Here is a 26,558-nt window from a genome sequence, read left to right on the forward strand (position 1 = left end):
CTCTGCTCACTCGATCCAGGTAGAAGTAAGGATTGGGGTAATGCGACCCTTGAAGACGGCCTAGAGCCAGCCTGGAGTTCTCACTCATCCTGCCAAACACATGTGGGTTTCCGGATGACTCAAGCATCACCATGAACATGACATACACATTAACGCCCCGAGGATTTGGGTATTCTTAGTCAACTATTTTACCGGTATTCTCTTTCCTAGACCCTTGGTAGCTTAGAATGAAAGTCTTCTCCCTAGATGACTGATTCAGGGGACTGTTGTCCCACATGTCCCAGCAAGAAAATACTGTTGACAAGCTCCGGGCTGTAGGGTTAGGATACAACCATTGTCTCTCACAAGACAGACCATAATTCTATCTGAGAAACTCAGCATAGTTCTGACATGTTCTGAAAGGTACAACTTATTCCTCCTCGGCTTGATCACCACCACTCAAATCCGGAATCCACCCCTTGGGACGTTCGCTACCCCTGATGGTCCTGTCGTAACCCAGACGTTCAACCTTTTGAACAGACTGCCGTGTGACCTCCAGCTTCTTCTCCCACTGGAACCTGTTGCCTTGCCCAACGGGAAGCATCTCAAAAAAGCTACCCAGCTCATGCATATCCTCGACAATGGTTCGAGGCTGTTCGTCACCCCCAGCTCCGCCCCCAGCCATTGTGCCTGTCAGTGCTGTTGACGTAGTGGCAAAACGCATCATCTCACCCGTAAGATCAAACACGCCGTAGAGGTAGTCATCTTGGGTGAGGCTAACTTTCGGTGTCTCCTTCTCCTGGGGTTGCTCTGGGGCCGCAGCAGTTGGCTCGCTTGCATCCGTCATGGCTACATCCTCTGATGGTGTGATCCCCTTCTGGACCAAGTCCTCCATGATCGGTGTTAGCTGCTCGGGGGTGATGAGGGTCTGTGTCTTGAGATAATGCAAGAAAGTAAGCGCCTCCACAAGCTCTTCCAGACACATCAGGGATCGAGCATATCGGTAGCGATTGATGCCCTGGATCTCAGGGGCAATGGTGGCCAGAAGCTTGGAGATATCGGCGAGCCGTGTGTCAATCTCGGCCTGGATGTTTTTTGGCAATTCCTCGTCGATTTTCCGGATTCTGAATAATGATATGAGCATTTCAAGATATTTTCTTAGGATTTAGATCCACCCCATACCTCTGCAAGGCAAATATTCTGTCACGGTGGTTAGTGAAGGGTCAATTCGAGCCAAGGCACATGCAAGCTCACATTTTCTTGCTCAAAGCCGTGATATCTCTTGAAGCCTTGATAATGCGCTCCCGGCGGTCATGGTGCTGGTCAAGCTCATCTCTGAGAGTCTCAAACATGGGTGTGAACTGATTCTGCACAGCCTTTTTGGCAGGCGGCTTTGGTCCATCCCTCTTCTTGGCATTGCCATTCCAGTCACGCTTGAACCCGGACATTTTGACGTATTTTTTGTTGGTTGGTACAAGAGGTGCAATTTGTTGTCGCTCTTGAACGCCTTCCATTTTTGACGTCGTGGTGATTGGTTTGGTGCTATGGGGACACTCCATGGGCGTGGCTCTACACCGAAATTGTTAGGCTCATCTCATCTCAACAGGGGTGAGATTCACCCAGACATGAAGGGTGAAGGACGACAATTTCATACATAAATCGACAATATTTCTCCGCATCGTGGCCAAAGCGATTTCTAACAAGCTTATATCTCTTGATGAAGTAAAAGGGTATAAAGGCGGTCGGAACTCTGTGTGGGAAAGCTGAGCAGATCACCAAGTTGTATCGGGTTGACACGTCGTTACTGTGTTGCTGAGCTTGACCGAGAAGGGAAGATTGAAAACAATTCCAAAAGGCAAATGGTTATCGACACACAATCGACTTGAAAATTGATCAGCCAGGCAAGACAGGAAGACATGACGAAGCCATCAGGCACGGGCCAACCAGAGCCACCAGCAACATCATCCTCAGGTGCTTCTTCCTTGGTAACGACCTTTTTCGACCGCCCACTCCCCCTTTACCTATCCGCCGCAATATTTCGTCTGGTGTTTCTCCTTTATGGCCTTTGGCAGGACGCAAACTCCCCCGTCAAATACACCGACATCGACTATCTCGTCTTCACCGATGCCGCACGCTTCGTCTCCCAAGGGCAGAGCCCCTATGAGCGAGAGACCTACCGCTACACTCCAGTCCTGGCCTGGCTTCTTCTCCCAACAGCCCATGTTACCGGAAACCGGATCCTAGACGTTGCATTCTTCAGCTTTGGCAAGGTTCTCTTTGCCATATCAGACTTGGTAGCAGGATGGCTTCTAGAAAAGGTGCTCGCCAAATCCATGGATGCCCCTCGAGCCCGCAAATTCGCCACCATCTGGCTTCTCAACCCAATGGTAGCCACCATCAGCACAAGAGGAAGCTCTGAAGGTCTTCTCGGAGTGCTAGTCATGGCACTACTATGGGCCGTGTTGGAAAGACGTGTCACCTTGGCCGGTCTATTGCTCGGCTTCAGCGTACATTTCAAAATCTACCCCTTTATCTACGCCCCCGCCATCGTCTGGTGGATGGACAACGAAAGAATGTCCCCCAACAAGACCAAACCCACCAGTCTATCATCCAAACCACCCTTCCTCACCGCCAAAATCCTCAACTTCATCACCCCACCCCGCCTCCAACTCGCCCTCATCAGCCTAACCACCTTCTCAACCCTCAACATAGCAATGTACCTCATGTAAGCCCTCCCCCCCTCCCCTCCCTTTTCTCCCCAACCTCCAACTAACCTCCCCCCCCCCTCCCAGCTACGGCACCCCCTTCCTCCAAGAAACCTACCTCCACCACGTAACCCGCCTCGACCACCGCCACAACTTCTCCCCCTACAACACCCAACTCTACCTCTCCTCCTCACTCCCCCTTTCTTCATCATCTTCCTTCCGCATCGAAAAACTAGCCTTCCTCCCCCAACTCCTCCTCTCAACAGTCTTCATCCCGCTCGTCACTGCCAAAAAATCCCTCCCCACCTCCATGCTCGCCCAGACGTTCGCCTTTGTCACCTTCAACAAGGTCTGCACGAGCCAGTATTTTTTGTGGTATATGGTCCTACTCCCCCTGTACCTCCCCCAGTCGAGCTTTGTGAAGAATAAAAAGTTCGGGCTCGCGGCGCTGGTGCTGTGGGTGGTGGCGCAGGGTGCGTGGCTGCAGCAGGGGTTTGAGCTGGAGTTTTTGGGGAATAGCACCTATTTGCCGGGCTTGTGGCTGGCGAGCTTGGCGTTTTTTGGGGTGAATTGTTGGATTTTGGGGGTGATTATTGGGGATATGAGGTAAAAGCAGTGAAGAAGACGGGTTTGTGGTAGAAAGGGGGTTTTGTGTGGGAAAAGGTGGAAGGTGGTTGGTATGGAAATGAGGAGCTTGTTGTGTAAATATAGTGGGTAGGGGTTGTATTTTTAAAAGTATATAAATCTGGATGTTGAAAGGTGGAGGAGGTCAGGTATCTGCCCAGTATAGTCAAAAAACATAGATGACCACCTGAATCATTAAATATATTGATAATGGACATATCCAAAACTACATTCGACATGCAACCATGCTCTTGGTAATTCCGACACCCTCCCGGGGAGAAAAAAATCTCGGAGCCCGCGGTCTGATTCTATCAGGACAATGTAGGTACGTGAGAGGCAGTAACAAAGGTAGGTGTAACTGAGTTGCGTGTGCGTGTGTGCTCCAGAGTCATCGTCTTCTCTACATCTCCTTCTCGCTTCGCTTCCTCCTCCTCCTCCTCCTCCTCCTCCTCCTCCTCCTCCTCCTCCTCCTCCTCCTCCTCCTCGCCTCGTCCTCCCACGGGTATATGAATAAAAAGGTAGTATCTGTCTCGTCTAGCTTTTACCGCAAATCACAACATCAGCATTCAGGCACTAAACCAAATCATTAAGCCTCTCGGTCCCCATCATGATGAACTGGGGACGTTGGGCGCGCTGTTGGCTGCTGAAGCAGCGGCCTCCTCCCAGGCCTTGTCTCCAGGCTTGGCGGCCTTCTTGTCCTCTTCGTCCTTCTTCTTATCCTTGCCCTTCTTCTTCGACTCCTTCTCCTTCTTCATGGCCGCCTCGGCAACAAGCTGCTCGAATGCCATGTAGTCGCCTTCCTCCTCAGGGCTGCGCTTGGCCTGTAACCAGTGTGTTAGTTTCAGAGAGATCACGGTCAGATAGCAGAGAGAAGATACGTACCGCCAGGCAAATTTCACCAATGTACACCAGCGCCTGCGCCCTTTCAAGCCTCTTCCCGTGTGGCACCTTCTTGTCGTTCAAAACAGCATCGCAAACATCCCGAAGCACGCTCTGAATCTCAAACTTGCTTCCCCTCCAGGCCGCCGTCAAGATCTTCCCCGTCACCCTGCGCTCATACTCGATCTTCTTCTCATCCGTCCACTCCTCCCCTCCCTGCTGCTCCAACCTGGCCATCTCCTCCATCGTTTGCTGGGCGTCAATAGCGCTGCTGATCGTGTTCCATGTGTCCTTGACTAGCGTGCCCTTGTCCTTCATACGGCTGATGAACCCGCCCATGCCAAAGAACTTCTGGCTCCGTAGAAGGGTGGTGCCTTTGCTGAAGTAAGTCGCGCCAATGGCGTGCAGGATATCGATGCCGAACGACTCCATCTTGAGCTCCTCCACCTCCAGCCTTGTCTTCTCCTGAAACGCGCGAGTGACGTCCTTGCCGTGGTCCGTCTCTGTCCACACCGAAATACGATCGAGGAGCTTGCGGGCCAGGGTGTCAACGCGTTCCTGGCGAATCCGCTGGCGCTCTTTGTCCAGCGCCGCAAGCTGCTCTCTCTGCTCCTTGGACAAGCCTGCCTTGGACTTCTTCCCCTTCTTGTCACCTTCGTCCGTCTGCTGAGACACCTCATCCGACGGCCGATCCATAAGCGCAGGCCGGATAGGGATTTGGGTGCGGCCGCCGGGCTTCGGAGTGGACGCTCCTGACCCAGGGCCCGGCGAAGAAGACTTGGTGTACGGGGATGGTACCTCCTCCGTCGCGGAGGGATTGTAGGTGTTATATCCGGCCTCCTTGGCCTTCTTGGTGGGGGCCTCCTCCTCCACAATCACGGCAGGAACTGGTGGCTTTTCAGGCGGTACAGCGGACGATGACTCTCCACCCGATGTCTTGAGGCTCTCCTTCAGAGCGTCCGCTGTACCAGGGAACTCGCCATCCTTGGCGGCAGCGGCAGCCTCGGCCTCAGCAGCAGCGGCGGCGGCAGCCTCCTCTTCCTCAGCAGACATGGTAATGTCCATGGTGGCGGTCAAATCCTTCATAAGGCTGATCTCGCCAATCCAGTCGACAAAAGACTCGCCGCCAAAGATGCTCGAGAAGAACTCGGCTGGGTCGACGAACCCCTCGGTTGGGCGGGCTGATTCTTTGCCATATTTGTTGTAGGCCTTGCGGAGGTCTTCGTCAGATAGAACTTGGTAAGCTTCGCCGATTTCTTGAAACTTGGCGTGAGCGTTGGGGTCGTTAGGGTTCTTGTCTGTATTTGGGGAGAGATGTTAGTCAAAGAAGCATACAAGTGTCGAGGCAACGACATACCCGGATGGTGGACGATGGCGAGCTTGCGATAGGCCTTTTTGATTTCGAGCTCAGTGGCCGTCGGCTTGACCCCAAGGGTGTCGTAGTAGGCCGTGTCTACCACCATGACGGAGACGGAAGTGCGCAAAGACGAGAACGATGAGATTTATAGGCTATGTCGTCGTGGTAGGGTCGGTTGTAGGTTTGCGCGCGCGTTGATTTTGCCAGTCGGATAAGGAAAGATCACGGCTAGGCGCAAAAGAAGAGAAGATGGATCTTGGAAATGACGTGGATCAGGGGGTACCTGGGTTTCTGCAAAAACGCTGGGTTCGAGGGCTGTGATACAAAGAGGTGGTCGGTAGATATCTCCGGGCAGTATCTAGAGGATGTCAGGTTGAAGCCCAACTACTATGGCAACTGTTGTAGGTACGGTACTTCTTGTCAGAGTATTTCTTATTGCACGTTCCCGCGCCTTCCATCTCCAGAGCCAAGCACAGCCCAGTCAAATTACGTACCCCAGTAGCGGAAATCGCCGCGCTGCAACCGAGGGCTGTGGGAGAGCACAGCACCAACTTTGGTGGGGCAGCATCATTGTCGTCATATGCTGCTCTACACAAGACAAGTCTGGAGTCAGTATCATATATCGTCAAACAGTCCCATTGTGATTTCTAGACATCTTTCCGACATCAACTTCACCGACCGCCTCTCGACAGCCATGTTTACATACAGGCATCATGCCGTTATCAACACGCATGCGCTGAGGCCTTGGCGTCAATTTTGATGCGGGGCATCACATGTATCCAGGCCATCAATATCAAAAGTACAGAGAATATGGTATCCCAGGACACAAGTTGGGTACGGACTCGAGTCTAGTAAGTTGAGCTACTTAGGTAATTTATCATCAATGATGCCCCGCACAGCCTTACTGGACACCCGCAGCCTTCATGCGCTCAAAGCACTTTCGGTAGGCTTCGTGAATCTCGGGAATCTCATACCCATACTCCTTCAGCTTTTTGACCAATTTCGTGGTATCAAGCTTGCAGTTGCTTCGGCCTGCCTTGATCACCTTGGCTTGCTCCTCGAGGCTAAAGTTCTTCCAGCTAAACGAGGGGCGCACAATGTCGCGGAACAGGGTGAGCACCTCGTTGTGGGAGATGGCACCAGGGTTCGTAAAGTTGTAGATGCCCAGATCTTTGTGCTCGGCCATCAGGATGCTAGCCGGCAGCAGGTCGCTCAGAATCGTGTTGCTGTTGGGGATGTCCACCACACGCTCGTATTTGGCGATCTTGGTGACAAAGTTGCGGGGGTGCAAGTCGTCCGACACTGGCATCCGAAGTCGAAGGATGAGGCAGTTGTTGTAGTGCTTCATGACCTGGTGGGGTGGTTGCGTGTTAGTCAGGGTCAACTATCATGAACAAACTCCGTCGGTAAAAGTACTTGCCTCTTCAACGTGGGCCTTGGTCATGGAGTAGAAGCTCCCCGCAAAGTTGGCCGGGTCGGTCTCGAGGAAACCTGGGCCATCCCAGGGGTGTGCCTCATCGTACTGGTAGATGCAGCCGGTTGCAAATACGGTGCAGTGAATGCCGCGGAGGAAGCAGCAGTCGGTGAGGTTCAGGGTGCCGATCACATTGGACCTGATGGTAGCCTCTTGGTTGTCCTCGCACCAGTCCACGTTGGGCCGCCCAGTGCACCCAGCCGCGTTCAGCACATGAGTGGGCTTGACCCGGTCGAGCTCGGCGAGAACAGATTCGCGGTTCTCCATTCGGATCGTTGTCATGTGCACCTCCTTGCCGTCCTTCTCAAGAAGGGTCTTGAGATGTCCTGCCACCCAACCCTCGCCGCCCCAGATCAAGAAGCGGTTGCTTTGGGCGCCATTGGAACCGTCGGTGGCCATCTTGTGTGGTTGGAGTGTATATCGAGGTGTATAGGCTGGGAGTAAGTACTGGCGGCAACCAGGAATTGATGCTAACGGAAAATCACAAAGAGTTGTTGAGGAGGAAGAGCATAGGCAAGTGAACCAACAGATGAGCGAGGGGGGAGATCAACAAGTAAAAAAGGAACGACATGCTCAGTTGGGGCATCGGCACGCCAGGGATGGAAGGGCTGAAAGCAAGGGCAGGAAGGTGGTCGTCTCAAAATGACAGTTACGAATCCATCCGTTACGGTGGGAGAGGCAGGCGGCCCCCCAATGCCTGCACCGCAATAGGGGTGGGATGTCCAATAATTGCCATATAGGTGACCAGTGGTGACCAGAAGCGCTGATAGAAAGGGAAGCTAACGCAGGTCTTGTGTTTTTGTGTGGCGTGGCCACGACAGCTTGTCAGCACTTCCTTCTGCAGTCCAAAAGACACGACGTCCGGGGCTGTCTGTCAGAAAGTCGGTGGCCCGGCATCCACAACTCCGTAACGCCCAATTGGGACGAAGACTGCGAGCAGGATACGAATAAGTGGTCTTCGCAATCTGGATATGTTTTTGTAGTAGTTCTCACCATGGCTCCAAAGTCTGGACCCTGGGTACATTGTAAATGTTCCTGAAAAATGGAGACTGATATGCTGGTGAAAAGGGGCTGGAAAGCTGACAGCTTGGCTGTCGTTCACCGTAGGTAGCACCCACCAGCCATGGACGGCAACATTGCTCAACAACAACAACAACAACAATAACAATACCATCTTCTATGATAGAGGCTTCCTAAGAGGAATATAATAGAAACCGGTAAATGGCACTCTAACATACATACAATTATCCTAGGTAAAATCTATCTATCCCATTGTTTCGGGAAGGGTCTTCGCTCACAGCCCAGCACATCCATTCCAGCGGGACACCGTCCTTCTGGGTGGGTGTCCGGGGAAGGAGCTTTGGCCACTTGAATTCGATTGACCAATAGCAACGCGGCCCGTGGCGGATGGGCGGACCACTTTTCCTATTTTGCCGGTTGAAGGGTGTGAGCGAAGCCAGCAAAAAGCGTTGAAATTGAAGACAAATTTCCTGTGGAGTAGCGACACACCCTCTCACCCCCGTCTCCATTCTCCATATTCTCCCCATGTCCCTCGTGTCTGCATCTGATCTTTCCCGAGCACATCTGTAGCATCCAACAAGTCGACAACATTGTGATATTGCATCTGCACTTCGCACTCTTGCACCAGAACAGGAACATCACCAGATTCGACACCTAGACGGCCCCCAAACCACCAGTATATATTACACCAGGCGCCGGACACCACCTACACCACTGTGTTCTGCACGTTTCGAACGACAGCCGCCCGTGTCTCACAGACACAACTCCCTCTATTCAAGAATTTAATCCCGACGTCGAGCTCCCTCGACAATCCACAGCCCAGCATGGGTGCCGCCCAGCAAATTGCTTACTTCCTCCTCCACCCTAATGAGCTTCGGTCCATCGCTCAATGGTACGCGCCCCCCCTTACCTTGCCCGTGCTCTACCCCCCTCGTTTCTAACCTAGTCGGCTACAGGAAAGTATGGCATGAGCCTGTCCACAGACGCGATGCCTCCAAGGAGACGCCCACCGAGAAATCATGCTTCCACTTCCTCAAGTTGACGTCACGGTCATTCTCAGCTGTCATTCAAGAGCTCAACCCCGAGCTCCTGATGCCGATATGCCTCTTCTACCTCGTCCTGCGTGGTCTCGACACCATCGAAGACGACATGACCCTTGACATCAAGGAGAAGGAGCCCCTCCTCCGCGATTTTCACAACATCATGGAGCAGGATGGCTGGACTTTCGACAAGAACGGGCCCAACGAGAAGGACAGGGAGCTGCTCGTCCACTTCGACGACATTATCTTCGAGCTGAAGAAGGTCAAGAAGCCATATTATGATATCATCAAGGACATCACCGAGAAGATGGGCAATGGCATGGCCGATTACGCGCTCAACGCTGAGCACAACAACATTGGTGTGGGCACCATCAAGGAATACGAGTTGTACTGCCATTATGTTGCCGGTCTGGTGGGAGAGGGCTTGACACGCCTGTTTGTGGAAAGCAACCTTGCCAACCCACAACTTCTGGTGCGCATGGATCTCACTGAGAGCATGGGCCAGTTCTTGCAAAAGGTTAACATCATTCGCGACGTACACGAGGACTGGATCGACAAGCGGCGATTCTGGCCCAGAGAAATCTGGTCCAAGTATGTTGACAACTGGGACGACCTCTTTGCCCCGGCCAACCGGGAGAAGGCCCTTCAGTGCAGCTCTGAGATGGTGCTCAACGCTCTCAAGCATGCCGAGGAGTGTCTTTTCTACATGGCTGGTATCCGAGACCAGAGTGTCTTCAACTTCGTGGCGATTCCCCAAAGCATGGCCATTGCTACCCTGGATCTTGTCTTCCGCAACCCCGCCATCTTCGAACGGAACGTCAAGATCACCAAGGGAGACGCCTGCCAACTGATGATCGAGTCGACACAAAACCTGCGGGTGGTCTGCGATGTTTTCAAGAAGTACGCGAGAAGGATACACAAGAAGAATGACCCCAGGGATCCCAACTTCCTTGCCATCAGCGCGCAATGTGGAAAGGTATGTGCAATCGCACACAACTCATGCTCAACATGTAGCACAAGCTAACCAGGTGCAACCAGATTGAGCAATTCATTGAGACCATCTTCCCAACGCAAGACCCTAACAAGGTCAGGGCTGGGCTCAAGCAAGAAGATCCCAAGATGGACGCCTTGGAGACTTTTTATCTCATTGCTGCTGCGCTATCAACATTCATCTTGATCGGTGTTCTGATGGTGGGTCTACCTCTCGGGGCTCCACATTATTCCGGCCCGCGGCGGTGGAGCCCGCATTTTTCCACCTCGAAAAAAAAAAAGCTAACTATTTTGTCCAGATTGGAATTGCATGGTACTTTGGTGCCCGATTCGACCAGGTCTTCAAAAACATCGACCAAAAGATCGCCGGCACTGTTACCAGCTCAGTGGCTGCTGTTACCAGCGTTGCTCACGAGGAACTGTGAGAAGCGACCTGGCCCAGCAAGCAAATTCGACCCCACGGCGCGCTCTTTTTTCCCCTCTTCACAGCGTGCGCTGATATTCGCTACATACACTTAATGATATACCTCGATACACTGCGCTTTATGATGAACGATCGGTTAGTTGGACAGGGCCACCTACCCAGGGTTATATGGGACATGAACAGTATTCTCGCGGAATCGTTGTCACCATGGGTGCACCCACCCGAGCAATCTACTAATACTAATACATCCCTTCGGTGTACTTTTCTCTTTGCTTTCACTTGTGACCTTTCTCGAAGAAAAACACAAAGTCAGAACAAGCACGGATGTCAAATTACAATTCAGTCGCCTCGTTTCCTTCGGGGACGATGGTTTCAATGACTGTGGTTGTGCCGAAGATGTGCTGATAGCAACCCCTGGGCAAGCAGCCTGGTATCCGGGCACGCTTTCATCTGGGCTCTTTGCTTCTTGGTCAATAGCCTGATGAGGGTGGATTGCGACATGTTTTGACGATACCATATGATTCCACATGCCCTGTGACCCGATTGTTGCACACACAATGGGAGTAAAGCGAAGAGAGAGACGCGTCGAGTCCCAAGCCACCGGGCCTGTGTCACGATGTTGAGACTTGGCCGCGCGGTGTGGTGGTGGTGTGTGTCGGGTTGTATAAAACGGCCGCCGTGGTCGGTCCTACGGGTGCCCACGTGGGCGTCATCCACTGATTGAAGCCCACGGATTCACTTGTCATTGATTCCTACAGCAGTGGCTGTGGGATTTGAGTTGACGGTTGTTACTCGACCACGGTCTTGTGGACGAATAGATTTTCCTAGTGCCTGTGTACAAGCAAGCAAGCATTCAATACAATACATTGGAACTTGGCATCTTTTCATCACAGCAATAGCGTCCAACACAGTGGGTAGGTAGTTCCATCAAACACCACCCATCACAACGCTCAAGCCCTTTCTTGCCCCAAGCTTGACGTGCAACTTTTTTCTTTCTAAATCAACCTCTACTACCTCATTATTCCCGTACTCTCCCCGCCCGTCTGTTCAGTCATGGTCGGGCAAGTGAGTTGAGTGACCGAGTTACACCAAGTTTGATCTCTTGTCAGATTTCCCCTTTTTTTTTCATGCAACGACAGGGCGCCCATCCACCAGTCGGGTGCTCTGAAACCTTGTCCACAACCCGCACACAACCCGCAGCTGCACCATTCCCCCAGAAATTTGACTGGCTGTCCAGCAGAGAAGATAACTGAAACACTCGGTTTGTTTCCGAGAGTCACAACTGACTCAGGCTGATTTGTTCTCCGACAACTTCATTCAACACTCGCATTTGTATGTACTACAAGGTTTCTTGTATCTTGTTTTTTTTTTGTGTTATTTATTCCATTGTCATTTTTCATTGCTCCCCCCCCCCCTTGGAAAGTTTCCATGGTTTTGTCTATCTCGATGGCCTCAGGAGTTCAGAAGTTTGTGTGTCTGTGTGTGTATATGTAGATTAATATGTACAAAGATGTTTTGCTTGTCTCTTCCTCCTCAAGACAGTTCGGCGCATCGGTAAACCAACCACCCCTCTCTAGAAAATGAATTGTATGTACAGTGCCTGCTGCAAAGATTTCAAAAAGATTGCATTGCAAACAGAGGCGAAAAAAACTCGCTCTTTTCTCTCTCTCTCTCGCCAATCCCTCCCAAACAGAAAACTTAAAATGGCAAATATATCAGTTCATTACTTTTTTCATGACAGTTCTTCATCTGAAGCCGTTGTTGGCGATGAGGTCGGTTGTGCCAGCAACGTTGCTGGCGGCCACGACTCTGGAGTTGGTCTGGCCGGCGAGCTGCTTGAGGCGGTCGGCCACCTGCTGAACACCGGTGATGCCCTCGAGAGCCATGATGTAGGCGGCGAGACCGGCAACGTGGGGGGAGGCCATGGAAGTTCCGCTCAGGGTGGCGGTGTCGCTGTCGCTGCGGATGCCGCAGGACTCGACACGGACACCGGGGGCGAAGATGTCAACGAGGGGACCAAAGTTGGAGAAGGAGGCGCGGCGGTCGTTGGTCTGGTCAATAGCACCGACAGTGATGGCGGCCTCGGCAGAGCCAGGGGAGGTGAGGGCAGTGTCCTGGTTCTCGTTACCGGCGGCAACAACGGGAACGACACCGGCAGCCTCGATACGGTTGATGGCGGTGTTGACGGCCTGGGAGAAAGAGCCGCCGAGAGACATGTTCATGACGGCCTTGCCACGGAGACCACGGCGGGTGGCATCACGGGCAACAAAGTCCATACCGGCAATCACGCCAGAGTTGGAACCGGAACCGTCAGCACCGAGGACCTTGACAGCAACGAGCTGGGTCTTCTTGGCGACACCAAACTTCCAGCCTCCAATGGTGCCAGCAACGTGGGTGCCGTGGCCGTTGAGATCCGTCTCATCTTCGCCTCGGATGAAGGAGGCGCCGAATCTGGCCCTCCCCTGCAAGTCCTCGTGGGTGGTACGGATACCAGTGTCCACAACGTAAGCAGTGATGCCCTCTCCAGCAGAACTGTCAAAGAAATAACCATTCTGTCTGGCACCGTCATGGCTGAGGCGGGCCAAGCCGGTAGGGGCGCGAGACTGAAGCTGGCGGACATTGAGCTTGATGACGGCATCCTGCTCGATGTAGCTGACCTCCTTGGCGGCATAGATCTCATTGATCAAGGCATCATCGGCCTCCAGAGCCATAGCTCTCCACTGGTCGATCTGGAAGGTCTCGACTGTCGTAGAAAGGATGTTGTTGGTCAGTGGGCTGCGCTTCCCAATGTTGCGCTTGGCGATCACGCTCGCAATGCTGGACTCGTGGGCAAAGACCTCATCATCGCTGAAGGTGTTGTTGTAGACCACGATGAACTTGTGGGGGATGAGGTTCTGGGCATCGGGGTTGGCGATGGGCACACCGATATAGAACCCCTCGGACTTAGTGAAGGTGGTGGTAGGAGCAGCAGATACCCCAAGGGCAGACAGAGCAACGCTCAAGGAAACAAGAAATCGGCCAGCCATTGTTGATGTATTGCTGATGGTGTTTCAGACAGGTTGTTGATGAAGTTCGAGGAAAAGAATGGATCGGTTGGTGGGACCACGTAACTGGATGCTGAAACTGGTTTTGAAGCAACGTAGAAAAGACGAGATCGGCTAGATGCAGTTGATCAAGGATAGTCGGGAAGTGAAGAAAAAGGGTATGCGCAGCACGAGAAGAAAGCAAATGGGTGGAAGGCAACGTTGACGATGCCTGACCCGGAAAAAGGAATGGAAGGAAGGAAGAAAAGAGCAAGTGACAAGGACGGATGGGATAACAACAAAAGAGAGAAGCCCACGAGAGAGAAGCAGATCAACTGCTATTTAACTGAGAAGAGCGCATGAAAGTTGCCGGCCCATCTTGAACCCCTTTTGCAGAAAGCAACGACGCTGTTTGGGTGCTGGGTGCAACCTTCAGGGGAGCGTGGTACAAAGCAGGCCAGGGGGTTACCGGGGTACTTACATGGGACGTCTCCCCTGACTCCCCTGGCTCCCCTGGACGCCAAGTCAAACGGCAGATCCCCAGGCGTGCCAAGATGGCAAATCCTCCGCGATTCTGAACGACTTTGGACAGAGCCCTGAAGTTTCGACAGATGTTAGACGAGAACTACTCGTGATCTCGAACCTGGCAAGGGATGCTGCGGTTCGCCCAATACAGAGCTCAGGTGGCATGCTAGATTGGCCCCCATGATCGGATTCCCGTGGCCGCTGTGGCTGCCATCTCTGGCGGCCAGGAACACACGACGGTCTGGGGAGACTTGGGCAAAACTGGGATGAGCTGGGATGGACGGAGGAATGGCCGACTTGCCGACCTCGCAAACGTCGGGCGCCGGCTGAACCGGGTCTGGCTCAAGTGGTCTCTTTGGCTCCAGCATCAGCTCCAGGCGGATTCGAAAGGCAAACGCATGCCACAGGATTTGCCGTCCGTTGTTGGTGATGCGGTTGGCAAAGTTGAACGAGAATAATTCCGGCGCATAACAGATCTTCTTTGATCTCCCGCCACGAGGGTGGTTGTTGTGGCTGTCGTGAGCCTGCGGGAAGCGTGGGAAGCAAAAGAACCATGGGTCTTGCAAACACGGCATTGGTGGAAAGAGAATGTGTGATGGTTGCGACTTGATCGAGGCTCCAGGTGCCGCCATTGGACACGAGGAACCGACAACTCGTACCCTGCAATTCCGTTGCGGAAATGTCTCTGCCCAATCGACCTCTGCCGCGTCCATGGGAATGCGGCTCTGGGCTGGGTCTCGTCCGGCCTGATGCTTGGCAACAATTAACTGCAAACCTGCTCTTGAATCTGAACAGTTAAAGTCCGAGATCTCGCTGTCACTTTCGGATGAGGCAAACCTGTTTGACCTGTTTTGGAGGTGATGGATCGCTGGCTCCGATGAGGTCTTTGGAATCCACACGGCATTGGATGGGGGTCTCCGGATCAACCCATTGACCTGCCCAATGGAAGTTGTTGCCAGCGGTTGACGAAAACAGACGTCGGCGGCAGGAGCAACAAGCAACAAGGCCACCATCCTCCGTCACCCAAAAAGAAAGGGAGCCGCGCTGTGCAGACCCTCTGCGCGGGGGTGGCGCATTTGGTGAAGCGCGCTAATGGTGGACCCCGCTCGCTGGGAACATTCTACACTATAAAGGATGGCATTCAGGAGGATGCGCTCCAAACAACTTTTACCGTCCTGGGGCTGTCTGGCGAGAGACACCAAGCATCAACAAGTAGCAGGCAGCGTAACAGAGGAAACATGGATATGACATGTCAATGCCAAGGGGGCCGTTGGCGCCGTTGCAGGGACCCGTATCGTACGAAATTATCTGGGGAAGGGGTCAGCCTGCCGCGTTCTGAGGCAGGTGCAGGCGAGAAATGGTGTGGATTTGCGGATTTGTGGACTTGTTAGTGCAGTGCAGCCGCCCGTTTGGATGCTGAAACACCAAGGTCCGTTCTGTGAAATCTCCACAGCGCGTGTTTCGGTCCTCTGCTACCATAGCATCCAGCTCAGAGATTTCGACACTTCTCTCTCCATTTGGAATTTCTGTTGCCGCCGACCCTCCGTGCTCATCCAACTGCCATGAATAGATAAGCGGTTCTGGATATCTACCACATCAGTCAGAGAAGAAACAAAACATCTCCATAATGTACCAGAGCTTGGATTCTGTGGTTCTCAAACCAAGCACAGCCCACCCAGTCCAGTCTACGGAGTAGTGCACCGTGATGGCAACTAACAACTCTCGATATAGACCATCCGATCGCCGTTTCATGCCTTGGCTTTACGCTTGCGCATAAACATGCCCTGGGCGAGCAGTCGAGTATATACAAACCTGGCGGCCGCAGCATGAACCTCGATATTAACAGTACCGGTGCTACGTACGACCTCGGTTGAGCAGAGGACAGTTTCGACCGCATGGAAGCAAGAGCCGAGTAATGGCCTCGGGCTGTCCTGGTGAGCAAATCCCCCGGTTCGCCTGCCGTCGGTTAGCGCGGAGTGGGCCCGATGTCCGGGCGCCCAAGGCCGAGAATTGTGGGCCGATAACAAGAGGAATACCGGCCATTCGGGGGCGAAATCCGGCCGGCCTCATTCGACCTGCACCACCCACCTGACCCCGCAAACTAACTGTCTTCCAGAACTTCGGAACGGAGTCGATGTGGAGATGGATGCAGCCTTACCATAAGACCAGCAAAATATCTGGGAATGGGGTGAGACCGAGGGCACAGAGGGCAGTACAGTAAACAAACAAGGCAACGAAAGCCACTATGATGTAACTGCGTGTGTGAGTGGGACTGTTCACACCTCACGTAAACCAACATTCTCAGGTGGCCGGATCTTCCTCCGCAGATTATCTGGGTTTGCCACGGCTGCCACTATTTCTCTCCTTTCTCGTCAAGATGATTATCTCATGACATGGCCCGATCTGATGAGGTTATCTGCGTAGTGCGTAGTGGGGTTTGTCGCGTCACTCAGCATGAACATGAAGCATGACGACCTGAGGAATAAGAAAGAGACTAGAAATAGATCAACCAGCCAGTAGGTAATCGGCACCCTCTTTCCCTTGAGGAGGGAACCGTTCAATTGAGTGGCTCTCAAGCGGCTGTGCCCGGGCAATGCGCAGGTTGCGAATTGGATTGGGGCTTCATCCGTGTCTCATGCGACAGACAGGTGTCTGTACGAAGTAGTGGTCCCTGGAGAAAAGAAGAAAGAAAAGCCGTCCAGGAATGTCCAAACTGCCCTTTTTCATGTTTTGGGAGCCTTCGTCATCCCTCACCTCATATCCAAGGGAGTGCCAGTTAGTTTTATTCCCCGGGCTTGCTAGGTACCACCTGGCGGAGTGAACCGCCCAAGACAAGACGTCCGTCCGTTGACTGACTGCGCCTTCGGTGGGCTGGAACACACTGCAATCTGTGACCCAACAACTCGCAAATCCCAGCTTGGGTCTTATCGAGACTTGCACATCACCACAACAACACAGCGAGCAACAACAGCAACACACCAATCCAACACCAACGCTCTTCCGTCTGCACTCTCCGTCTGAGGCTTACGCACATCATTAACTTTGCGATCTAGCAAGGGCAAAGTCGGCCAATCCAGCGCCCAAGTGTACAGGAACCTAACCCCGCGCCCGTCCGTCCACGCGACCAGTATAAGCCAGACCCGACTCCAGTCGGTGCCCTACCTACCCACCGCAGCAGGCAGTGCGCTGTGCAGATAAAACAAGAACAAAGTTTCGTAAAATCAAGCTCGGCCATCGATCCGGGCCCGCTGGTCCAAGTCGCAGTCAACGAGTTGTCCGTCTGCGCTATTGCGGCTCTCGAGTCTGCGCCATCCGCCATCCACCACCCACAACAGACCTACCGTCCAGGTCTGTCCTGTCCTGTCCGTTTCCGTTCGATTTGACCCCGAACGACAGACACCACATCCACCCACCACCGCCCGGTTTTCTCGACGAGTAGATAGTTTCCCGTGGTCGGCCTTGCGTCCCTCTTCGACTTCGTGTGGTTCTGGGTCGATTCGTCGCCAGCCTAGTCGGAACCAGAGCCTCGTGTACTGCTGTGCCATGGTTGTCGCATCATCATCCGACGACAACTGAGACGTGTTACCGATAGCCCACGACTGATTCCCGCGGGCGAATACGACATCGAGGAGAATGGAATTTCCCACGAGTCCCATGCTCATCGACGACGGTCGCGATGTCGACCCTCTCAGCATCGACACGCGCCTGCCCAGGGCTGAAAGGGCACAATCAATCATTCACCAAGCCGAGGACGAGGAGGAAGACGAGAACAAGGCAACGGTTGAGCTGGCTTCCATCATGACAACCACCTCGAATCCGGTATCACCCGGTCCATCAAGCCCGCCGCTGGATCAGGTACGAATGCAAGACTTCATCCCTCCAACACGCCCAAGTAGCACGCCGTTCCCACAACCCGAGCCACGAAGTACAGATTTGCGCTGCCTGAGGTGTCCTTCAGAAGCCTCGATGGATCCCGACGAACCCAGCGTTTCTGACATCCCATCGGTGCAAACCGACAACGAGAACGCCGGGCTCAACCTCTCAGATCTTCCTGCCGAGATCCACGAATGCATCTTGGATCATCTATTTGGTTACCGGGTATCTACATCATCCAAGAGCTCAATCACGCGGTGGGGGACTGCTTTGCGGCATCCAAGAAGGAAGGAGCTTTCTGAGCTATCACGAGTGAGCCGGACTTGGAGGGTGTTGATCCAAGACAGGCTCTATCGGCATATCAAGCTCAAGGCGACCATCGATTCTTTGAGAGGATCGTTCGAGTACTTTGCTGCTCATCCACATTTACGATCATATATCAAGCATGTGGAGATCTGGTTTCCGGTATTCCGGCCAAAATATGGACCTCTGGCTCTGGGGACGGCAAACACCCTTCCCACAGTTACGCCGGATGGCTTGACAACGGCGTCTTATGTCTTACCCATGGACAACTGCTCTCTGGAAGAAGCCTTTTATTTCGTCGCCAACACCTTCCCAGATGTGTGCATCATGACGCTCGAAGGTGGTGAACGGCGCAAAGCACCGAAAGTGAGGCATTGGATCGGGGAGGATCTGTCTTGCCCACGCACGATGCCCAGGGTGAACTCGGTCCACACCCTTATTTGCAAGGGACAATGGAACTTGATCCGGGGGCAGGACGACTTTGAGACCATCACGTCCGCCCTGCCTAATCTGAAGGAGTGGCAGGGCTCCTACAGCAAACCGAAATCCAAGAGCTACCTCACCATGGCCGACATCTTCTCCAAGCCCATAAAATTAGAAAAGCTGGTTCTCTGTCTGGAGGGTGACTATCGACGAGAAATGTCTTTCCCATCGTACTTTCTCAAGGTGTCGAGCAAGGTGCACTTTTGCTCCAGGCTGGCCGACGCGGCCGCTTCTCCCTACCTGGAGCAAATATCGTACACGGGGAGAGTTTGCCAGCAATTCTTCAACGATCTTGTTCTCAAGTGTCACGACACGAGGCTATCACGCCTAAAGCGGATCGATCTAACTGTCAAGAACTGCTGTCGGAAGGTGGCCCATTGGAACGAATCGGGGTCGGGAATCACAGACATGAACTTCATCAAGGCCTTTGAGCAGCTGGTGCTTGCTGGTATTCGAGCACTGGGGAAGTTACAGTCGATTGAGTACCTCCGGATTCGCTACGTGGACCTAGGTAAGGGCAATTCTGTACTCGATCTTGTATGCTCCTCTCAGCTAATGTTCTGTTGCCAGATTCCCCTGTCCCACCTTTGAATCCTTACTTTTTGCTCGACAAAGGGTGGTGTTCGGGCGTGTGGAGCGATGAGATCGTCGCCGAGCTCAATATCTCAAGACCGTCGGTTCAGTTTGAGGAACTGTCCGAGTCGTTTGGAGAGGTGGGTTACAACAAGGACGGCCGGATGACCATCAGTCCGGATTTCCCTCGCTCCAAGAGTCTGTCTTTGAAGCTGGAAAACTACGCGATGCTGAGTGTTGGGATCGCGATGCCGTAGGAGTAACTCGGGGGAGGATGCGGGTCCCAAGGGATGGTCGAGGTGCTGATTGGTGGTCAAGAGGCCTCGTGAGGTCTTGAAACATGAACGTGGACGTGTTTGTCGAGATCGGACCGGTCTCTTGTATTTCTCGAGGCCTATTTATTGTCCTTGAACACCTATAGACCATTGCTCGACATGTGAGCAGTTTCTCGCAGGGCCTCTTTGATGTTTGCTAAGGCCTGAGCACTATCTTTGCAGGTCTGTCTCTGTTGTAAGTAGGAGTAGCCTAGCACTCACCTTCTATGGTTACCGGTGTGGCGGCAGCGTTCTTGTTTTTTTCTCTTATCATTTTGTGGGTCCTGGTGTACAACATTGGGAAATGCTCAAGCATAGAAGGGAGGTTTTACCGCTGGAAATTGTGAGGGGGGGCGTTATAATGGTGTTTTCATTTTTGTTTCTTTTGTTTTGCTTTGTCCTCTTTTACGTCGATGTTCCGAGGAGGGACAAGGTCATTACCATCATTCTTCCCTATCATCGTTACATGAAGGATTTTGCCCGTTGCTCATCAAAACACTAAGGGAGGATGGAATGGGTTTTCTGGCTTTGTTGTGTTTGTATTCCCAGGCTTGGACTCCTGCCTGTGAGGAGTGGGGGTCAAGGGGTGCTGGCTGGTTGGCTGGCTTGGTTTTTTTTATTGAGAAGGAACTCTGGGGCTGAAGGATTACCTATGGTATGGATGGTGAGCTTGGACACAGAAAGCGTTGTCTCATTATGTAGTGGTGGTGGCGGCGGTGGTTGGCGTCGTAGGTCATTCGCGTTCGCTGGGCAGAGGGGGGTGAGGGAAGGGATGAAAGGGGAACTTAGAACTCGCGTTAGTACCGACTTGTGGGCTGTTTGGGAAAATGTTTGCCAGTGAAGCGGGGATGAGCGGAATAGAGAGCTGATATGTCTGATACCATGAAGTTTATGTTGGTCTTCTTTTTAGGGTAGAATGCCGTGGGTGTCGTGTGTCGGAAATGGAGAAATGGAGGCTGTGATATTAAGGGGTAAGAAAGTAGTAGGTATGCCTCTTGTCTGTATTGCACACACCTCTAAGCCCGTTCGAGACGCTTCTGGACTATGTTAGATGCATCGTGAGGATCAATGAAGACGGACATGTCAACCATTCCTTGCGACCTAGGTATCAACCTCCTACTTCAAAAGGCTTTCTATCCCGACAAATGTGCTGACTTTTCGTGCTTCTTCGTTGCTAGCTTCTTTGTCAATAGCCTGCGAAATGAAATGGCTACAAGACCAACAACAAGATGCAATGAGTCTGCAGGAGAGGCTCTTATTTTGTTGCTCACTGGGCTCAGAATCCTATCTAGGACTCATAAATACAGAGCTATGCTCATTGATAAACGTCGAGTGGATATATCAGCTTTTGACTCCAGTACCTCGGTGTCCGCGTGGTTTGTTTTATGGTCTCAGGCTCATCTACAAGCAAAGAGAAAAGGGGACATTAGTTGGGGTATACCAAAGGCTTTTCTTCCCCTGGAAAGCTATGTTTCTTCCTAGGCTTGTACCCAAGCATTTTGGGATACTGGGGGCCATTCTTTTGAAGAGAAAAATGGTCTGGGCAAGCCCCACAGAGCTGAAGATATACAAGCAAGTTGAGGTTCTGAATGACAACCATGTCCGGTTCATTTACTCTTCTCTCTTCTCCCACACGACTGCCTAATATAGTACCAACCACCTTTTGAGTCTCAAACACACAAGAGATCATTCCATTCACCAATACGACTCTTTTAAACCTCAGTTTCTGTTCTTTGCCTCATAGAAATCCGGCCTCTGATTTGTATTTTATTCCAGACAAAGCCCCCTCCCCGCAGTTATGTCAAGCCCCCGTGTTTATGCCTATGCCTGGGTATCTATGCGTTACTTGACATCTTGCACCAGCAAACAAAAGGAATAAGCTGGGTGGGTGGGTGTTTCCTGCTCCCATAATTTATGAATAGAAAAGAGGAAGAGTATAAAAGGGGGGTCAAATGTGTCCAAACGAAAAATATCAACCCCGAAGCGCTCTCCAACGCGCGCTGCTCAACTCCTTACTGATATACTGTTCCCGGTACGATGCAAAAGAAAAAGAGAGAAACTAGCCCATGTCCCAAACCCCGTTTCCCACAAGTATGATTATAAACAAGATGAAAATAAAACAGTCGCCAGAGTGGTGATCAAGACGCAAAACCACACACGTATGTTTGTATATCGCCCCCATCTGGTTCTTTTTAACGCTTCGCTTCCAAAAACCCAAAAGAATCCCAGTCCGCCCTTTTACCTGCTGTCAGTAGGCAACTCGACCCCACTGTCCCTGTCCTGTGCATCTGGCCTCCACGTTTTTCGTCGTTCTTTCTCATCCTCAGTGTCACTGCTGTCAAGGTCGTCGTCTAATTGAGGATTTTCCCCATATAAAGAGTCCTCATTGAGATCGTCATCATAGCGAGGGTTGTCGCCGTAGAGGGAGTCGTCTCTAAGATCATCATCCGAGCGAAGGATGTCCCCATAAAGAGAATCATCTCGAAGATCGTCGTCTAAGCGGGGGTTGTCCCCATAAAGAGAGTCGTCTCTGAGATCATCGTCCAAGCGAGGGTCGTCTCCATAGAGGGAATCGTCCTTCAGGTCGTCGTTTTCGATGTCGGTACCACCTAGATTGTCCAACCGAGGCTCTTCCCCATAAAGAGAGTCGTCTTTCAGTTCATCCTCGTAGTCTTCAATATCGTTTTCCATGACGCTTCCATCCTCTTCCTGTTGCGGTTCTAGAGCCTCAATCTCCTCGGGAACAAGTACCCGACCGCCCAACTCAACGTCGCTGACGGTAATATTGTAGGCAAGAGCTCGTTTTCCTTCCTTGATCAGCTCCTCCGTCCACCCCAAACACCGCTTCAGACTTTGGTTCATTTTCTGACTGTCGACGAGTAGTTGTTGATGCTTGGAGAGATCAATCTGAAGCCTCCGCTCGTCTCTCTTCTGGCGCGACTCATTGCGCTCCGTGTTCGCCCCGGAACTGCCCGAATCCGAATGCTCCGAGCCAGACATGAAATCTTCCTCCTCCTCCTCTTCTTCCTCTTCGTCTTCCTCTTCCAGTTCCTCTATCGCAGCGTCCCCCGCCGCAATCTCACCCTCTCCCTCGTTGAGATCATTCAGCTCCATTCCAGCTTTCGCCAACCCCCCACCTGCAGCTGTCGAGGCCGATGGGACGCGGTTACTCAACGAGGCCATGCTCATCCTCGACATCCGCTTATAACGCCGCAGCTCAGCAGTCTGCTTCCGCAATTGTCTTTCCAACGTCCTATTGATTGCCTCAAGACTGGCGTTTGTAATTTGCAAATCTTGCACTTTGCGCTCTCGGCGCGCGTTGGCGACCAAATCACTCAGCGGTTCCTTTTCCTGCGAGCTAGACTTCGCTGGGCTGTTCAGCGACTCTGACTTCCCTTCTTCTGATTCGGCAAAATCCTCGGCAGCCTGAAGAAGTGATGCAAAGCCACTCATGCCTGGGCTTCCTGGAAGAATCGTGCTCGGTGGGGCAAATAGGGGAGATGTTGCCTCAGAGGCAGGGGTGGGGGGGATGGAGCCATGAGAAGACATAAGCCTGGCTATGGCAGGAGCATCGGCAATGGTCAGGCTCTTTGGGCGAGCGTGGGCTCTTTCTGCACCGGTAGAATGGGGAGTTTGTTCCAGTCCAGACCATCCTTGGCTGCCCACGCTGAGTCGATGGTGTGAGCTCGCTATGGGGGATCGGGGAGACACAAGGGGCGTGTTGTGTCCGCTCTTGACCTTGGGTTGGACCCCAACAGGAGAAGTTGGCCTGAGCGCATTGCCCGTCCGGTTTGTTGGTATTCTAGAAGCTGTAGACACGACCGAGCTCGGTCCTCTCCTCGTTGGTCCAAATTTGGGGGCAGGCTGTAATTCTGGTGCTCCGTTTGCGTAAAAGAACTTGCTCATGAGACTGTCATTGCTGGTGGCAGCAGGAGACACCAGTGGAGAGACAACACTTGATCGATCTGGAGCAGGGCTTCCGCTGGCATGGAAAAAAGTTGTGTTCCTCGCTTGTTGCGGTGCAACTACTGGTCTCGGATGTGCTTGCTGGGTCTGTCTCGGAACGTCTGCGGCATAAAAGAACTTTGAATCCGGGTCCTGACGATGGCCAGCGCCACTCACATCGGAGGCCGGACTGAATGTTACTACGGGTCGTCTCGAAGTCACATCGTCAACAACGGATGGCGAGATAGCCAGCCCATTTCTACTGTCGAAAGAATCGTGTCGTTCAATATTGGGGGTGGCGTTCGGAGTGCTGTGGGCGCTTTCAACGCGGTTTTGTCTTGACCCAGATCTCGGTGTGACATTGGTGGTGTTTAGGAATGCGGCTACGGGGGAAGTGATGTCGAGTTTATCGCGCGGCCCCGAGCCATTGGCGCTCAAGATGGTATCAGGCCTTGGGCGTCGTGGCAGCGGTGTCGCAACGCTTGTCGGGTTCTGGTGTTGAGTAGAAGTAGTAGAAGGAGCAAGACGCGTCGCTACTTTCGGAGTCACTGGCGGTTTGCCGCTGTTGTTTACTGCCTTTGCTGCGGTTGGGACTTGTGGCTGTCGAGTACCAGTGGGACCTGGTCGCTCGTAGGATGGCATCCTGGGAGTGGTCTGCCTCGCCGTCGTCGGCGTGGGCGCTTTCGGATCAAATCCTGCCCTCATGCCCCGTGCTGTCGACGTTGCATTTTGGTCCCTCCGTTTGAACGGATGGCGGGACAACGGCACGGCAGGGGACGAGGCGGAGGTGGTCGTCGGGGCGGCTGGACAGGCGGCTGCGGTGGTGGTGATGCGTGTTGTTCTGTGGCCCGAGGCGGACGTGGTGGTAGTCAGAATACCCGCCGAGGGCTTTTTCCTCAGCGTCGGTGGCTGTGTTGCCGTGGTAGTTGATTCTCGCGGGTCGGCGGGTGGGTGCGAAGGAGGGATTGGGGGCGGAGGCATCGCGTTCGATTCGCTATGGCGGATTTCTAAAGGTGCGTGGCTGGTCGCTGGTTGAACCCTGAGTTTGGCTTTGGGCCGCTCTGACTGGCTGACATTGCCGAGAAATACAATGGGATTAGCCGTTATTTCTCAGAACTCGGTGCGAAAGTCGATAAACCGCTCCCACGAAGGGCCAATCTCGAGGAAATAAGCACAATAATCTTCAATTGAGCAGTGACAAAACAATACCAGGGGCCTGTGGGAAAAGGAGACGAAGCTATGGAGTTGTATCCGTAGTCTACCTATGCTGATGAGCCCAAGGCCCCAATCCATCCGGGACGCACCGGGGCCCCTCTCTCGTCCTCCACCCTCACCGCTTCACACCGCCCAAGCCAGCATGACCAGCACGGCCAGCCAGGTTCGTCCCATCAATTGCTTTGCGTGTGTGGTGAACATCTCGATGCATTGGGCTGCAACCTGCACCTGGAACCCCGCCAACTTGTGTCTGTCAGAGACTCAGGTTGGACAGGCCGGTGGCCGGACAGACAGCTGAGGCACCCGCTGCAGGGCTCCCCTGCTCCCGGACCCCACAAAACACATGTCTGTCGAGATGGAGGCGGGGCCGCTTCATCGAAATGCCTGCTCTCTGCCCTGCTGACATTTCCAAGCGCCTTCCAGAGCCCACGCTGATGAAACAATATTGAGATTCCCAAGACAAAGGAAAAAGAACTTGCATCGACCTCGACAACCCATCACCACCGATTCCCACCTCGACGTGTGGCGCAAGGCGCAAACCACATCACCCTCCAGTTTTGAACCACAGCGCATCAAGCTCTAACGCACAGCCTAACGGATCTCCACTACAAAGTCCAAAAAAGGCGCTTGGGCCTTTCTCCGATCCCGTCCCATGCCACGATAACATATGACCGTTACCAACGCTTCCCCGAGCCCGCCTAAGCATGGCGTTACTGGGAGTGACTCTGATAATTGCCTCTCTCATTCTACTCTGTATGCGGAGACCACAGTGGTTTCCCTCCCTGTTTGGAGGCGCTCTTCAGCCGGAGACCAAGGAAGAAAAGCACACCGACGACGGCCTGCAAAATCGACATGCCCCACCAGCGCTCGTGGTCCAACAAGCACACGACGCCAACGACGACATCGACGACATTGACGAACAGTCAACCCCCAAGGCATCCGCCACAATAGTGGTTGACAACGCTCCCGTCCCAACTCTAAATCTCTCCGAGCCAGAGCCAGAACCGGCGCCAAAACCCCAGATCCGACCACCGGTGCCTCTGTTCTCAGCACCCCCACCAGCACAATCACCCAACAACCTACTGATGCCCCCTCCCTCCCGACCACCAACCCTCCGCCCCACCCCATCTTCCTCCCTCTCCCCAGCGCCCTCCCGTCTCTCCCCCGCCCCAGCGCGCGGACCAGGCTGTTCAACCCTCGCCCCTCCCCCAACCCACTCCACCAAACCCTCCAAGCCCTCCAAAGCCGTCGTCCTCACCCCGGGGCACTCCCCTCTCGACTGGGCCCGCCTCTCCGGAAACCCCTCCGCCGACCTCCGCGGCCTCCCCCCCGGAACGCCCTACCTGCGTGTGACACCATCCATGCTGAAGAGACAAACCGGCAGAAAGGGGAAAGATGCCTGGACGGTGCTGAGCGGGAAGGTGTATAATCTCACCCCTTACCTACCATTCCACCCCGGAGGAGAGCCAGAGTTGCTCAGGTGCGCGGGGAGAGACGGAACGAGGTTGTTTGGGGAGATTCACCCGTGGGTGAACTACGAAGGCATGCTGAGTGCTTGTCTGGTGGGAATCTTTGTCACAGAAGAGGAGGCTGCTGCTGCCGCGGCGGGGGTTGGCGGGATGGAAGATATGGACTGATGTTGGATTGGGAAGACTCCCGCCGGGCTTCTACGATACGCTCGAGCAATGGGCTGGCTATGTGGTAAGACGTGGAAACAATGCTTGGGAAGAAAGACATGCTTGGCATTTCAGAGGTCATAGAATATGATACCCCAAATAGACAAGAACTGGTTACTTGATGCTCATTACCAAT

The 26,558-nt window shown here is 53.2% G+C and overlaps 11 protein-coding genes across 11 annotated transcripts; 5 read left to right on the top strand and 6 right to left on the bottom strand.

Annotated features, from left to right (window-relative positions):
- Positions 1–125: 125 nt before the first annotated feature.
- Positions 126–1,542, bottom strand: QC764_504920 (uncharacterized protein). Its single transcript, XM_062947750.1, has 3 exons — positions 1,234–1,542; positions 1,162–1,179; positions 126–1,103 (listed from the first exon to the last, which is right to left on the bottom strand). Exons 1-3 carry the CDS (start codon positions 1,536–1,538, stop codon positions 410–412), a joined length of 1,017 nt encoding a protein of 338 aa, XP_062798988.1. The 5' UTR covers positions 1,539–1,542; the 3' UTR covers positions 126–409.
- Positions 1,422–3,377, top strand: GPI14 (GPI mannosyltransferase 1). The gene is made up of 2 exons (XM_062947751.1): positions 1,422–2,704; positions 2,772–3,377. Exons 1-2 carry the CDS (start codon positions 1,896–1,898, stop codon positions 3,292–3,294), a joined length of 1,332 nt encoding a protein of 443 aa, XP_062798989.1. The 5' UTR covers positions 1,422–1,895; the 3' UTR covers positions 3,295–3,377.
- Positions 3,378–3,812: 435 nt separating this feature from the next.
- On the bottom strand, positions 3,813–5,984 carry CAJ1 (DnaJ-like protein). Its single transcript, XM_062947752.1, has 3 exons — positions 5,545–5,984; positions 4,191–5,485; positions 3,813–4,129 (listed from the first exon to the last, which is right to left on the bottom strand). Exons 1-3 carry the CDS (start codon positions 5,648–5,650, stop codon positions 3,914–3,916), a joined length of 1,617 nt encoding a protein of 538 aa, XP_062798990.1. The 5' UTR covers positions 5,651–5,984; the 3' UTR covers positions 3,813–3,913.
- Positions 5,985–6,445: 461 nt separating this feature from the next.
- Positions 6,446–7,417, bottom strand: QC764_504950 (uncharacterized protein; the record flags this gene model as incomplete). Its single annotated transcript, XM_062947753.1, has 2 exons — positions 6,446–6,895; positions 6,965–7,417. 2 exons carry the CDS (start codon positions 7,415–7,417, stop codon positions 6,446–6,448), a joined length of 903 nt encoding a protein of 300 aa, XP_062798991.1.
- Positions 7,418–7,566: 149 nt separating this feature from the next.
- ERG9 (bifunctional farnesyl-diphosphate farnesyltransferase/squalene synthase) lies at positions 7,567–10,752 on the top strand. The gene is made up of 5 exons (XM_062947754.1): positions 7,567–8,271; positions 8,327–8,930; positions 8,995–10,054; positions 10,117–10,269; positions 10,368–10,752. Exons 2-5 carry the CDS (start codon positions 8,863–8,865, stop codon positions 10,491–10,493), a joined length of 1,407 nt encoding a protein of 468 aa, XP_062798992.1. The 5' UTR covers positions 7,567–8,271; positions 8,327–8,862; the 3' UTR covers positions 10,494–10,752.
- A 1,485-nt stretch (positions 10,753–12,237) lies between these two features.
- On the bottom strand, positions 12,238–13,518 carry QC764_0079000 (uncharacterized protein; the record flags this gene model as incomplete). Its single annotated transcript, XM_062940763.1, has 1 exon — positions 12,238–13,518. One exon carries the CDS (start codon positions 13,516–13,518, stop codon positions 12,238–12,240), a length of 1,281 nt encoding a protein of 426 aa, XP_062798993.1.
- Positions 13,519–14,129: 611 nt separating this feature from the next.
- On the bottom strand, positions 14,130–14,982 carry QC764_0079010 (uncharacterized protein; the record flags this gene model as incomplete). Its single annotated transcript, XM_062940764.1, has 3 exons — positions 14,878–14,982; positions 14,700–14,815; positions 14,130–14,564 (listed from the first exon to the last, which is right to left on the bottom strand). Exons 1-3 carry the CDS (start codon positions 14,942–14,944, stop codon positions 14,130–14,132), a joined length of 618 nt encoding a protein of 205 aa, XP_062798994.1. The 5' UTR covers positions 14,945–14,982.
- Positions 14,983–16,659: 1,677 nt separating this feature from the next.
- On the top strand, positions 16,660–20,691 carry QC764_504980 (uncharacterized protein). The gene is made up of 2 exons (XM_062947755.1): positions 16,660–19,210; positions 19,270–20,691. The coding sequence occupies exons 1-2, from the start codon at positions 17,674–17,676 to the stop codon at positions 19,527–19,529; spliced, it is 1,797 nt and encodes a 598-aa protein (XP_062798995.1). The 5' UTR covers positions 16,660–17,673; the 3' UTR covers positions 19,530–20,691.
- A 1,133-nt stretch (positions 20,692–21,824) lies between these two features.
- Positions 21,825–24,512, bottom strand: QC764_0079030 (uncharacterized protein; the record flags this gene model as incomplete). Its single annotated transcript, XM_062940765.1, has 1 exon — positions 21,825–24,512. One exon carries the CDS (start codon positions 24,510–24,512, stop codon positions 21,825–21,827), a length of 2,688 nt encoding a protein of 895 aa, XP_062798996.1.
- Positions 24,235–24,702, top strand: QC764_0079040 (uncharacterized protein; the record flags this gene model as incomplete). The annotated part of the gene is made up of 2 exons (XM_062940766.1): positions 24,235–24,544; positions 24,632–24,702. 2 exons carry the CDS (start codon positions 24,235–24,237, stop codon positions 24,700–24,702), a joined length of 381 nt encoding a protein of 126 aa, XP_062798997.1.
- A 748-nt stretch (positions 24,703–25,450) lies between these two features.
- Positions 25,451–26,553, top strand: QC764_505000 (uncharacterized protein; the record flags this gene model as incomplete). The annotated part of the gene is made up of 1 exon (XM_062947756.1): positions 25,451–26,553. The coding sequence occupies one exon, from the start codon at positions 25,451–25,453 to the stop codon at positions 26,381–26,383; it is 933 nt and encodes a 310-aa protein (XP_062798998.1). The 3' UTR covers positions 26,384–26,553.
- Between the last annotated feature and the right edge of the window lie 5 nt (positions 26,554–26,558).

Source organism: Podospora pseudoanserina, chromosome 5 (assembly GCF_035222485.1).
Source record: "Podospora pseudoanserina strain CBS 124.78 chromosome 5, whole genome shotgun sequence".
NCBI lineage: Eukaryota > Fungi > Ascomycota > Sordariomycetes > Sordariales > Podosporaceae > Podospora > Podospora pseudoanserina.